Raw genomic sequence first — 15,315 nt, forward strand, 5'->3', positions numbered from 1 at the left:
TTTAAGTAGAATATTTACTCATTTGGACATAATCAAATAAGCATCCACCTAATTATTAAAATCTGTAGTTAATGCATTGTTATATAACTTTCTCAATTAGTCTTCTGCAATCTCAACACAGAAATGTGTAGAAAGAGACTGCTTTTTCGTTTCCTGACTACTCAGATGTGAATAATCACACAGAAATTATATTAATTACAACATTATTTGGCCAATGACTCAGTCATATTTATAGTTAACTCTTACATCTTAAAATAACCAATTTCTATTAATCTGTGTATCACCACTAGGCTGTGGCCCACTGGTAAGGTTCTGACTGGTGACTGGATTCTTTCTCCTTCCATAGCTATATGGCGTCCCTTTGACTCTGTCTACTTTCTCTCTATCTCTGTTCAGATTTCCTTCTTGCCATCACTCTATTAAGCCATTGACCAAAACTACATCTTTAATACCCAATGATAATAATACATATTCATAGCATATAGAGGGGAATCCCATATCATCTTCCCTTTTGTTTCTAAATAAAAAGGAAGTTTTAACTTTAACATAGTAAAATTTCATATAATGAAACAGTTATCAAGCAAGAATTATAGTTAAAATATTCTGTCCATTTACATTTGTTAAATTAAGGAAAATATTCTATTATCTATTCTATCTTTGTGAGTCTAAAGTTTTATATCTAATTTATCTTTTAACATAACTGAGGAAAACTATAACTATCTTCCTGCAACTCTTCAAAGACCCCAGAAGGATATAATATTACCTAGGTTACTAGGAAGTCCATTATGAGCAACTTCAAAAACTCTAGAATTGACAGAGATATCTCACTACCTGGACAATCACTGAAAGTTCTTCCATAACATTGGGGCATCCATCTTCAGCCTACAGACCCATAATATCTGGCAGACTTTTCCATGAAGCAGAAAATTTGAAAGACTGTTTCACCTCTATTGTCAGTTTGTCAGTCACTTTCTTCTATATCTGCAGAACATCTGGCAGACTCTTTCAAGAAATAGGAACCCTGAAGGACTGTCTCACCTTTAGGCAACAGTAGCAGTCATTTTTCTGTAGGTTCTGTATGTCCAGTTCATACATCCTACCATCAAGCAGTCCAGGCAAGAACAGTTTCTTGCCCAAATGGCTAACAAACTCCATAATGAGACTTTTTGATGCCCATCATCCTCTTGAAGTAGATTGGTGCTGCCAGGAACAGTTGTATCTCATTGTCATGAAAAGTCCTAAGTTCTTAAAAACATTTTAAATGTCATATTCTGTTAGTCTTTGACAGGTTTGAAGAATATCTATCCATCTTAAATAAATCTCTGCACATCTAGAAAACCTAACTAACATTACTACAAGCTTGACTATTACAGATGACTATCTATTAACCTATATTTCTTAATTATACATTACATTTTAAATGAGCTGCACAAACACAATACCTTAATCAAGAGAAGAAATATACATATAACAAAATTGACCTTAAATTTTTTATCAATAAACCATGATTCATATCAATGCAAAGTATTCATCTGTATAGCATATCCTCCTTTAAATATAAACAAACATCTATATACAATCATTTAGGTAATTTGGGCATTGTTCTCTAGACTACGTCCTGCTGATGGGGCACTGTTAATCAGGTTTTCATGGAATATCCCGTTTTGTCGGTCCATCTCAGCCAGCAGTCCTAAGGCTGTCATGGATGTTGGACCATCTGGGTCATTTCTTCAGTGGGTCTTATTTGATCAAGCCATACAAGACAGTAAGGAATCCACAGCTTTCTATCATCTGTGGGAATAAGAGCAGAACCTCTCTTGCAAAGCAACATATCCTTAGACCCAAATTTTAATGTCAAAATATCTTTAAAATATGTAGGTTGGTTTAGCTTAGCAGCCAGTACAATGAAATATCTCTCTGTAATTAATTCATTCACGTCAAAAATTTCAAAGAAATTACAATAATATACAAAATCCAGACTCTCTGTGTATTTGCCATCTTTTTTTTTTTATTTTTCCATTCAAAAAATGTACACTTCCTCCCCTCCTCCCATTCCCCTTCCATTCCCCCACTCACCCTCCTCCCTCCCCTTCCCTCCTTAAGAGAGGGCAGGGAACCCTGTCCTGTGGGAAGCCCAAGCCCCCCCCCACGCACATCCAGTCCTAGGAAGCTTTGCATCCAAATAGACAAATAGACTTGGATCCCAAAAAGCCAGTACATGCAGTAGAAACAAGTTCCAGTGCCTTTATCAATGGCTTCTCAGTCAGCCCCCCATTTTTAGCCACATTCAGAGAGTCTGGTTTGATTGCATGCTCATTCAGTCCTGGTCCAGCTGGATTTGGTGAGCTCCCATTAGAACAGGCACACTGTCTCAGTGGTGGACCAACCCCTCTCAGTCCAGACTTCCTTGCTCATCTTCTCCCTCCTTCTGCTCTTCAACTGGACCTTGGGGGCTCAGTCTGTTGCTCTGATGAGGGACTTTGTCTCTATCTCCATCTATCTTTACATGGCCTAGTCTTTTTTACTCCTTTAATCTATGGTGCTCTGTACTCTGTCTCTTTAAATACCTTGTTTAATTTTTTAAAACCATCTTTTATAACTGTTTATACTCCTCTCTCTCTCTTTATCTCTCTCTTTATCTCTCTCTCTCTCTCTCTCTCTCTCTCTCTCTCTCTCTCTCAAGCCTACATACATTTAAAAACACACTGTGACCTATTCAGAGGTTTATTTCTTCCTAATCTATCTTTATTGCATATCTGTAATCATTTTCTGCCCAGGAGTGCTTTTAAAATGGTAAACAGCTTGGTCACAGCAACCCTGGATGCTTTAACTCTCTCAGCCTTTTCATATGGCAGACATATCTTTACCACCAGCTCTGGGGCTTCCAGGTGGGAGCTATGCTCACCACCTCAACTCTGGCAAGCAGTTGGCCCATGTTGCCATCAAGTTAATTACAGCATGCTGTCCACAAACCCCATGCAAGTGCTCTTCCTCCTGAAAGAACCGGAGCTGTTTGTGCAACTTGCATGAACCAGAAAGCCTTCTTAAAGGAGTCACACAGTTTCTGCCACAACCATGAGTCAGGAAACCTTCTCTTAAAGGAATAATGCCTCTGCTTGCTTCTAGAAAAAAGAGCCCACCTGAGAAAATACAGCTACCATGAAGCCATGCTTAACTCTGTTTTTTATGTTTAGAATTCCTTCTCAAGTTCTCTCAGGTTTTATGTGGATGTAGTCCACCCATGTTGGTATGCCATGTAGTCGGCTCATGTTGGTGTGCCATTTTGTAAACAGAGACTGCTTGTTCATTCCAGACTGCCTGAGACCGGAATAGTGACACAGAAACTATATTAATTGCAACATTGTTTGGCCAATGACTCAGGCATACTTCTAGATAACTTTTACATTTTAAACTAACCCATTTCTACTAATCTGTGTATCACCACTAGGCTGCATCCCATCAGTAAGGTTCTGGCTTGTGACTGGTGTCTTTCTCCTTTGGCAGCTACATGGCATCTCTTCGATTCTGCCTCTTTTCTATCTATATCTCTGTTCAGATTTCTGGCCTGACTTTACTCTACTAAGCCATTGACCAAAACAGCTTCTTTAATAACCAATGTTAATAAAACATACTCATAGCATACAGAGGGGGATCCCACATTAGGAATGAGGTCAATCAAAAACCACTCTAAGTGCAAAATTATCAAATGCTAAAAGCTATATACTGAATTGCCCTTATTATATAATACATTATTTTAAGAATCAATCATAATCTCTAGTTCTGGAAAATAAAACCTGCTAGTCCATAAACTGTTACCACATCCATGATTGATTATAAATGGACTTTAGAGAGATTTTTCTCCCTGTCTTCCCTCCCATGGTACCCACATTATCGTTTTCAAATTGTCAGCAGACTCGTTGAAATTGTCCTAGTAACTGTCAAAGTGATGCCCTTTTTTCAGGATGAAGGGTGCCAAATGGAATGGTCAGAGTCTTCAAGAACTGCAGTATTCTTTTTCTCCTTTTTCTGTGAAAGGATATTTCCTTTCTGTGTAGGGAGGAATTCATGAAGCTACAAGCATTGTATATACCACATAAATATATGTATATTATGTTTAAATCTGTAACATTTAAGGTGAATTAATTTTAAAAAATTAATACCAATTTTAAGTTAATCAGCTTATTAAATAATATTCCCTTTGAGGGAGCAGTGAGATGGTCCAGTATCCTTGCCACCAAAGTTTGTGACCTGAGTCTCTGGGGCAAACTGCAAGTTGATCACTGACCTCCACATGCATGTCATGGCTTGCTTGCTTTCTCTCTCTCTCTCTCTCTCTCTCTCTCTCTCTGTCTTTCTCTCTCTGTCACACACACACTCACACACATACACACACATGCATGGCATGCATGCACAAACAAACAAAATAAGGACAAAATATATTTAACCTATCACTATGGACACTGAACATCTGTTTCATTGATTGCCGTGGCACTAGTAGCTATTGTCATTCTTCTTTTCTGTTTTCTTTAGCAATCTCTCATGTATTATTTGAAATACAATATTCTATCTTATTTTCTCCATCATATTTTGTACAAGAGCAGATGCCTCATGTCCACACTAACAAACTTCATAAAGTAAAAGTAAAATAGTTAGCATTTTGAAATAGAAGAACACAACTTGCCAGTTGACAATCCCTGGGTCATATGTGGGTTCTGCATTCACTGGCTTCAAATTTATAGAGATGTCTGACAATGTGAGTCAATCCTCGAGAAGTAAGAATATGAACAGAGAGTCTAGTGCTTTCTTAGAAAATGAGAGAATGTGCAAGAAGCGATCTGTTTCTCCCGCAGCAGCTATTGGCTAGAGCTAAATATGCACACCAAGCCTATTTTATTTGTAATATTGCCTGGATGCCACAGGAATTTGTGTTTGTGAAGATACCCTTTAAAAACTAGAAGGCAGTGGAATCAATGAGATGTCTTTGAAAGGCAGACTACAGGTTGTACTGATTCTCTTCCAATCTATCAGCGTTTTTAAATCTATGAATTTATATGGAGTTTGACATAGTCTTTAAATTAATGCGGCATTCAAATTTCAGGACAAGTCAATTTGTTTCTTATCAAGAAATTACCTTTAGATTCTAGTTACATACATTTCTTTTGAAGCATGCATTTTTCTCCAATTCAGAAGTTGTCTTTGAATAAAGCCTAATTAAGTTTATTTTCTAAACTATCAAGTGTTCTTATGCACCCCGGGATAATTAATTTAAAATAAGACATTCATTTGGAATGGACTTTCATGAAAACTGAAGGAAACTGTTACCCAAAATGCTTACAAACGATATTCCTATATTCATCATATGATTTGAAACATCTGCTCTTTAAGTGGACATAAAACATTTTTCCTTCCTCTCTCCTTTCTTTTTAGGTATGTCTCAGCCATCTGGTCAAGCATGTCAAAAAAATGTAAAAGATTTTGAAAAGGACATAAAGGGACACACTTCAGCGGCTGTGTTTCATCAGACTGGAGCATTGGGGAAATCGAAGGCAAATGGAGATGAGCGTATATCTGCTTCCAGAAGTGGGAAACAGAATTCCTCTTTTCTCCCCAAAGATGAGAAACAACCTCCATCTGACAGCAAAATACACAAGAGGATGGAGAATGATGACCCTCCTCTGGCCATCTCTCATCCACTAGAGGAAGTCTTACCAGTGGCCATGTTTAATGACTGTGAAAAATCATTATCAGGCAAAATTACAACACAGGATATTCCAAACACAGTAGAAGCCTTTGAGCCAACAAAAGGCAAATTTATTACAGCAGTCAAATGTGGAGCTTTCAATGTACAAGTGGAAACCACAGAAAGCGTTTTCTGTAAAACAGGAGCACAGGTTCCCGTGAAAAAGCGATGCCCAACATGTCACCAGCGTTATTCTGTTCAAGTACAGAGAGGCTCCAGATCTCGGGGCCACTTCCCTAAACACAGTACTGTGTTAGCAGAAGGGTTAAAATGTAAGGTTCCATCTGCATGCAAAAGAGAGGTTTCAAGAAGTGATATCCCGTCAATAAGCATAAGCATTGTAGGTAAAGAAATAATGGTTGAATATGTAAGTAAAAAAAAGACCATATTCATCAATTTATCTCATCCTAAAAGCATAGGAAAATCGACAAAACACAGGAAAAGGTCCTTGAATGGCACTAAAAATGAACCTTGTCAGTCTCTTTCACAGTCTGCCATAAATCATCCTGAAAACTGCAGGCTTGAAAACCAGAACCAGAGTTCAGACGGTTTGCATGATGCTCCCTGGAGTGTGAATACTGCCCAGAAAGCGAATTCAGACAAAATTGTGGTTTCTCCAAGCTCACCTCTCAGGAGAGAGAAAAAGAAACTCAACACACAGCCTCTTCCCCCAGATGATTCTGAAGACAGGGATTCTGCCACATCTCAGCAGAAGGTCCTTCAAATTATTCTAGACAATCCCCCAAAGCAACATTTCTTCACAGCTGACTCTTGTCTTCCTACCTCGTCTGAAATCTTAAGGACCACAAGTTTAAATAATATGGATTTAAGTGAAAGGTCTTTTGGGGATTCTAGAGATGTGGATAAAGAGAGGAAAAACAGCTCTGATGTCAGGGAAAATATCACCTCAGATTCCCAAGTACAGCCATGCACAGCAGAAACAAATGGTCCCCTAAGTACTATAGGTGCTGGAATTCCCATTAAGGATGCCTCAGACTCTGAATTTTGTTCTTTGACTTTTCTGACCATGCAGCTCTTGGGAAAAGAAGCAACCGGCATCAGCTGCAGAGGCGATAGAACTCGACCAGCAGAAGGCTGTGCTAACTCAGGTTCTATATCTTTCCCTGTCAGTGAACACATTTTGAACCCTTCTCCTTTGCTCAGTTCATCTCACTGGGTCACCAGACATTCAGAACTTGTAGAGACTCCCGAGAACACAGTTTCCTTTAGCCAATATGATGGAGTTGAGACAGAACAGGAGAAAGTACATGGTGATATGACTTTCAGAGACATTAATGAGGCTATGTTACATAGAGACTCTTCTGCAAACACACAGCTATTGGAAATGAAGAGCACACAGAATCCAATTGCCAGGCTTGCATCCTGCAGCTGCTTAACTTCTAAGAGCCCATGTCATGGCAATATACACAGCTCTGTGGAATGGGATCAAACAGAGAGCTGTACAAATCATGTAGAGACGACAGTCCTCAGCAGAACAGAAATGCCAGCCATGGCCTCCAAAACTGGTGAATTAGAGCAGAAAGTCACTACTCAAAATTGCAGCGAAGGCACAGTTGATTCTAATTGTCCTGTGGGAATAAGAAACCCTAGCGAGCCAGCAGGGTATCTGGAAAATGGTGAAGATGACAACGATCAGGCACCAACAGTGGTAAAGAGTACATGCCGCAGGGATTTTGAAAACCTAACTGGTGAGAATCAGAATGAAATCTGTTCTCAAATGGACTTGCCACCAGACTTCATTGAGTCTGCCTGTACAGGACGTGCTACAGAAAAGCTGTTTCTTATTGATAAGACACTAAGCAGTGAGACAGCTCCAAATAATAATGGAGGTGACAAAAGTCTTGGACTGAACGACTTCCAACAGGAGCCAGCAGAGTGCCAAAAAACTGCGTCAAGAGGAAACCCTGAAGAAAGTGAGAACAAACATGACCCCACAGAAGCTTCCTCTCTCCCTGTGGATGTATTGCTGTTGCGACAGAAGGCTCTGAAAGGTACAATGGGTTAAATAGGATGTTAAGCTTTTATGATCATTATGTGTGTGAGCCCTGGCTGGTCTTGGGTGAAATACATTTTACTGCTTGGGATCTTTTTCTTATTGGCAAGATGTGTTAAGCATTTTTGACTTAGACAAACACAGGCAAGAATATATCAGCCTGTCTCTTCTCAATAAATCAACCCTACCCATAAGTAGTATGCAGAAAAGTCGCTATAGCTGTAGCTTATTATAAAATAAAAAGTGTTCTCTTTAAAAGATCAATATATTGGCAAATCAATTTTCTTTAAAATGTTAGCCTGTGCCTCTCATAAATAATCTATGAGTTCTTCCAGCCTTGCAAGGTAAGCATGTTTGAATTGGAGGAATATGCTTGTAATAAAATGTGATTTTAACCTTGCTATAGTGTTGCATGGAGAGGGTCATTCCTGTCCCTAGGGCCATATGGAATAGTCATTAAAGCAAGGGACAAAAACCAGAAACACCCTTAACTAATCCTAACTGAACCACCCGTTGGACCTTTAACTCCAGCAGCCTTTGACCTTCGTTTTGTGTTACCTGGTCTTGCTCAAACAATTGATACAACGCAGGCACTTCTGAGACCTCAAAGGGGGCTAAGATGGAAGCTTTGTCCTAAGTACATAATGCTGTCTGTCTGGTTTCAATCTTGGTACAGCAAAACACCATTTTGGTCACTTCATAAAAGGTCCTTGTGCTTCTCAATGAGTCCAAATTATTTGATACTTAATGTTAGCATTATTCCATAGCGTAAATTAAAAATGCATATTGAATAAGTAAAAACTGTCTCTCAAATTGCAGCTAGCATACCGAATATGCTCAGAAATGGGATTGAGAATGAAGAAACTTATGAAAGATAGCATCTTTGCTGTTCCTCTATTCTCTCTAAGATTTTAATGGAATAACTTAAAAGCAGGAGCAAAATTAATTACTCAAAAGTTTTTGAAATTTTCGGCATAAAATATAATACAAGAAGCATTATCTATTGCATGTGTTGCCATAAAATAAGAAATTTGATTCATACAAAATAATCATCTAAAAACAATATAAAACTTATAAAAACTGTACATTTTTCTGCTTTTTATAAAGCCCCAATGCAAAATCTGCTGATCCCAGTGACTGTTTGCCATGACCTGTATTACTCCAGATACCAGGGCAGACACATAAATTCCAAGATTTGTTCACTTGAAGGAGGTTCCCTTGGGCTTCTAGTTTTAGAGCTTAGAAAAAAAAATCAAGATTTGTGTCAGTGCATAGTTATTTTAGAACTGCAAGGGAACCTATAGTACATATGCCTCCTGGAGGAGATACATGCACATCTGGATGAATATCGCCCACAAGCTGTTTTCCTATCCCCAGAGGTGTGTTGTTCCCTGTACTGCCTCTCCCAACACTGCATACAATTAAAAATTCAAATAGGAACCCAATCAAATGAGATTACTCTCAATAAACTGAAATTGTCCTCATTGGTGAACAATGGCAACCACTGTTTCCTGCATTTCTACGGTTCATCCAAAGTCTGTCCTACAATCTTTTTACTCTTTTTCTCTTGGTAAATGAGTTTCAGGCACAGCTGACCTATTTGAACTTCTTAACCCTTGATCCACCATGCTCCTTCAGGCCCTTAACATGGGGTGCTTATACTATTTGGACCAGTCTTTGTCCATATAGCAACAGGTTCATTCTTAGCTTGTCTCCTTATGTTTTCTTTCTCACATAGTAATCACAGTAAAAACTCAGAAACAAAATATACGTGTGTGTGTGTGTGTGTGTGTGTGTGTGTGTGTGTGTGTGTGTGTATTACAGACATACACACACACATATGCAGGGCAGGTCATGCATTTTCTACCAGTTTGATTATGTGAGAAGATTCTAAAGGGAAACAAACACAAAATTATAAAAACTCATTTTTTTCTAGGAGCCGAATAAATAAAAAGTCAAGTTTTCAAATCTATGTTGCTTGGCTTTTGTATAGTATTAAAAAGTAAAATTTTAAACAATGAATTAACTTTCTAGATTTTATGTTGATGTGCTTGAGGTTTTCTTTTTGATCCTTTTCAGCTTAAATGCATTGTGATAATTTATTGGTAATATTGTTCACCTAATAATTCAATTTCTTTGCCTGTGATCACAGAAAGCAATACTTTGGGACTAAATAAATCTTAATTTGTATCTTTGTTTCTCTCTCCAACTTAGCAAGTGGAACATGAAGGATCTGAATGATATTTTGGTCTGTGTTTCAAAGACTATTTCATGTCCTATCTTGAAGGTGTGTCTCACTTTGATATTCAATATGTTTTTTTTCTAGACCAGAATTTGGAAAACAATAACCCCCGAAAGCTATCGCAAGAATTGGCTCTAAGAGGTGAAAGAGCCAGTGATGGTTCCCAGGAAGAAGCAATAGACCAGTGGGCCAGGAGGAGGCAGCAGTTCAAGGATGGCAAGAGATGCAGCTCGGTTGGGGGTAGTTCTGTCATCAGCAACTTCACAGAAGGCTCCAGTGAGTAGCAGCCTGCATTTCTAAGCATCAACAAAGGCCACTCACTGTCTTAATTAAATTCCTTTCCCTTCATCTCTAAGATATAGATTCTGGTTTTTGAACATGGTGATGTGGTGATTATATGTTTTTTTTTTTTTAATGAATGATACTTCTTAGAATAATCAACTCTTTGTTACACATTAAGGAATTTCTACTTGGCAAATGACCTTCAGAATACACCTGCAGCAACCTGCTTAGGCTTCCTTTCTCTTTAAATACTAAAGTAGCTAGCTATGGGATTGTTTATTGAGTTAAATTGGTGTTCTACTTTTTAAAAAAAAACTACATCTGTATTATAAAATAAAAGGGTAAAATCAATATCGTTGATTATATGAAAAGTCTCCTCATTTTAATATCTCTTAAATGAAGTGTCTTAAAACAGATCTGCATTTTTGTGAAATAGAGCTTCTTGAGGCTATAGTGTGTAACTTAACCAGCATTCTAACTCAGCCTCGCAACCAATGGCAGTTGAGAACGGATGATAAGCTATTGCTGATGAAAACTGACTAAAGCAAAACACAGGCCGACACATGGGGGCAGGAAATGTAGATGCTACAACTACTCTGGATGTGAGATTACAGCTATTGCTATTAAAGGAGACTTGGCTTACTAGTAGGTATGTGCTGTTTGCAATTTACAAAAGCAAAGTGCTTTTGGAAAACATCCATACCTAAACCTCAGTGCACTGCGATTTTCTTAGAAGGAAGAAAACAGAAACGGAACATTGTTGTGTTACAGAAAATGTCATTATGAAAAGACAGTGGTGAGAACAGTGAGGCACAAGCTGACAGAAGGACACAAGTGTCATCACAGGCAGGGGTGCTGTTCATTTCCCAGAATGAAACAGGAGCCTGACAAAAGCTAAGGTTTGGAAGAAGTCATATATCTGTGGGGAAAGATTGTAAGTACTGTGAAAAATCAAATGCTGTGATATTTCCAGCACAAAACTTTATATTCATGTGATCACAAAGAACGAAATTCAATGCTTTATTTGGTTGTGAGAGTTTTTATTCTTGTCCATTGAGCTGTACCTAACTCTCCAGGTCTTTCTTTATGTTGGGCGGCAAGGAACTACAACTGGAACTGGATCATTTATACGCTGCATATACTGCTGTCTTTGACACTTCCAATCTTCCCTGTTGTTCATATATACTTGAAATACCTACCCGAGAACGCACAGCTTTTATTAGACTCCCAAGGCTCTGCTGCTACCGCATCACTAATTTGTTCTAATGTTCATTTTCTTCCGCATTATGCTCCACTTTTTACTTTATCAACTGTTTTATTTATATATTATGAGATCTTATACATGTTTTTAAATATATTGTTAATACGTTTCATTGATTTTCCTCACCATTTTAACAAGGTTTATTAGTTTCCCTTCTTTAATAAAAGCCTAATAACTTTTTCAAGAAAAATCATGTAGAAAGAAAAACTGATTTATTATGTATCTTAAAGTATTTTTGCCCTCTTAACTTTTAGTGACAATTGGATATTGAATTCTAGACTCAAAGCATATAAGAAACTGGGTCATTGCCCTACTAACAGCAGTACCAGTGAAGAATTTCCGTTCAATATGATTTTCATGACTTCTGTCATTAATCCTATTTTGTTTCATGTACATTAAGGATTTTTCTCATCATCCTTATTATTCTTTTTGACTTCTCGTGTGAATATCAGAATGTGTTTTTTAAATATATTGTCATGCTTGGCCCCAGGAGCTCACTGGGATTTGCTCATTCATAACTGTCTTCAGCTCATAGATTCTCAGCTGTTCGTCTGCTTTCATTACTTTCTCTTTTTGTCTGTGTCTTACTGGCATTATTTCTAATGGACATTTAACTTTCGGGTCCATTCCCTGCACACATTAACAGCTTCTTTCTACAATGTTTCCCCTCATCTGTCCTTGCCACAGTCTATGACAATCTAATGCTCTGTTTTCTTAGTAATTCAGCCCACATATAAGTCCTTCTTGGGTTTTTGCCTACTGTTTTGAAATTTTAATCTCTCTTTTTTTTTTTTTGCAACTCTAATTCTTTGGGGATTATTTGGTTGGGAGCTTGGTCTTTGAAGTAGGGTCTCTCTCACATGGGAATCATTGGAGAGGGTAGAAAAAGGGGAGAGAAAAGGAAGTGGATAAAAATTTGTAGCTCAATAAAAACAATAAAAAATATATATAAAGCAGGGTCTCTCTCTATAGCCCTGACTGTCCTATACTTCCTGTGTAGATCTGGCTTGCCGAAAACTCACAGAGATCTTCTTGCCTCTGCCTTGGCAGTGTTGGGATTGAAGGTGTGCACCACCAAGTCTGGCAACTGTATTTTCATTTTTTATAAACTAACTTTACTTTTTGGATGACTCTCATTTTAATGCCTTTGAGAATATTAACTTTTTTGTATGAAATTTTAAACTTATTTTTGACAGGCTACTAACTACTTCTGCTAATACACATTTCACATGGGGTGAGTTTGTTGTCTCTCTTTGGGTTTCAGTTGGATATTAATTATTTGGCACATTACCTCCAATTGGGCAAACTATGTGGGCAATGAAACATCGTGGATTGATTCTGCTTCATCCACTACAATGATTCTCCTATTGCAATGACTTGTTTAGCTCTGGCCCAGGAGATTCCATTTCCTACTGTGTCTCTGGTCCTTAATAGCAAACATTTTGTATTTCCAGATTAGGCATAGATATTGCTGCTGCTTGTATCATGGTGGTCCTCAAAGTGGGGGTACTGTATTCATGAAATTACCTTGTAGTTTCTGATGGTACCCCAAATTATCACTGTCTTGTTTATACCTTGGGTCTCTCTAGTTCTTGTCTTTTCACATTTCGACCTTCTTGGTGATATTCATATAATCCTGTACCAAAACACTCAAATATAGTCAATGCTGAGATTTCACATCATAGTTTACAGACTGTATCTGAGTGTCAGGTGATACATAGCTCGTGGCATAATGTGAATTCTTCTCCTGTTTATAAACTCATTTATACATCTTACAACACACTACACAGAGAGAGGGTGGGGGATAGATTATCCTTTCTCTAACACTTATCTGGACTTCTAAACACCTCATTCTTTTATTGTGCACAGAGTTCAGATATAAATGCTGCTTCTAAATATGTGGAACTGAACATCCAATGTTTCTAATCTAAACCCTGCAGAAATTAGGAGATAATTACACTCATGTTTTATAGCATTTGTATCAAAATGAGAGGCTATAGTCTGTGCCTACTCCACTCTCTTGAAATCATCACAGAAAATACCTTTCATTTGCCCCTATGGAATTCTTTTCTACACTTCTAATGCTTTTTCTCTAGCACAAGAGTCTCTCCTCTTTGACCTATGTCAAGGGGCTCTCTGGCTTTTTATTAGATTTGGTTGGTAGTAATATCAAGAGACTACTGATGTGAATTACGTCCAAACAATATTGCTCCTGGTCTTTCTGTGTGGGAGGGCATGGGTGCTTTCTCTCTCTCTCTCTCTCTCTCTCTCTCTCTCTCTCTCTCTCTCTCTCTCTCTCTGTATAGAATGTTCCTATACAGTAACCCACACAATACTGCATTCTGTGATGTTAAGTTCTTGGAACTGATGTTACCCACTCGTTTTTTGTCCTTAGGTAAGCTATTATCAATTCAAATTTAGCATACTTGGTTTCCTTAAAGCCTGTCCAAATTTTGTGAATGTTCTAATTATCTTTAAGTTATCCATTAGAGGGCACCATCTTTTTTCTGCCATAATCTTATTGTAAACAAGCACTTCACATTCTGATGCTGTTGTAAACCACCTATAAATAAGCCAGTTCTGGGTTATTATGCCTATAAGGATAAGTAATACCCCCCAACATAGCCTTTAGAGTTACTCAGAAGTAGAGGGACAAAGTTGAAATTTATTGGAATTTGAAAATTTTTAAGATTTTTCAATGTGAGATCTTGGTTATAATAGGTAAGAGTTATGAATTAGTGGTTTAGAGGAAACATGAATACCAGTATAAAGAATTTTAAAGGTAGAAAGAGTCCAAAGGAATGTATTGTCTGCTGTTGGTTTCTCTTAAAGAATTGTCAGGCTATTTTGGCTTATTTCGTTTCATTGGTTTGATGTTTTTCTTTTGTAATAACTTCACTTATTCTTTGAGATTAAAAGATAATTACATCATTTTCCTCTTTACCTTCCCACCCTCCTGACCACTGATATACTCGTTGCTGATAGATATTCTCCTTGCTCCTTTTTTCTTGTTGATGTATACTACTCCTTGCTCTCTTTCAAATTCATGGCCTCTTTTTCAATTGTCTGTTTTCACATGGCCATGTATATATTTCCACACATGGATATTCTTCCTACACAACTTGCTCAGTGTGATGTTGCATGTGTCAGGGCTACCTGTCAGTAATGAAATAAGCAATTGGTGTACTCTTCCCCAGTCAGCATTCCTTAGTTCTCTGTAGTTCTTTGTGAAGGGCTGAGTCCTCCTGGGCGTTCCTCCATCTCTATAGCATGTTTATTGTTGTCCTTGTTCAGCTCACATCTAGGCAGTCATGTTGGTGAGACTTTGAGTGTAGCTTCTGACATTCCTAGAAAACACAATCTCACAGACAGCTTCGTGATTTTTCAAACTTTTACAATATGCTCACCCCATTTTCTGCAAAGTTCCCTGAGCACTTTTAGGTGCAGGAGTGTTTTATAGATGGGATTGGGCTGAATAGCTCTACATTTGAATGACCATGGTCTTCTGTGATGGTCTCTGTTTTTAAGAAAGTTTCCTTGATGAAGGGTAAGGATTACCATCATCATCATCATCATCATCATCATCATCATCATCATCATCATCATCATCATCATTTATGCCCCAGGAATGCTTAAACATGTGTGGGCAGCCCATTTATGGTGGTTCTCCAGTTGTTCCTATCCTGGGCAGTCCTAGATGCTTGTGTTATTGTCATACCCAAAGTTCCATGGTCTTTTTTTCTGCTCTCTATCCAGCGTTTTGGGGACCATATGCT

The 15,315-nt window shown here is 37.9% G+C and overlaps 1 protein-coding gene across 1 annotated transcript in view; it reads left to right on the plus strand.

Moving 5' to 3' along the window:
• The first annotated feature begins 4,741 nt into the window (after positions 1-4,741).
• The window catches only part of LOC102001939, a 105,659-nt gene continuing 95,085 nt past the window's right edge, over positions 4,742-15,315 (plus strand). Inside the window, exons 1-3 of the mRNA XM_005361396.1 lie at positions 4,742-4,772; positions 5,428-7,752; positions 10,081-10,272. Of these exons, the coding sequence (XP_005361453.1) occupies positions 4,742-4,772; positions 5,428-7,752; positions 10,081-10,272 (2,548 nt within the window). The remainder of the gene's footprint in view (positions 4,773-5,427; positions 7,753-10,080; positions 10,273-15,315) is intronic.

This window comes from Microtus ochrogaster, linkage group LG4 (assembly GCF_000317375.1).
Source record: "Microtus ochrogaster isolate Prairie Vole_2 linkage group LG4, MicOch1.0, whole genome shotgun sequence".
Classification (NCBI taxonomy): Eukaryota; Metazoa; Chordata; class Mammalia; order Rodentia; family Cricetidae; genus Microtus; species Microtus ochrogaster.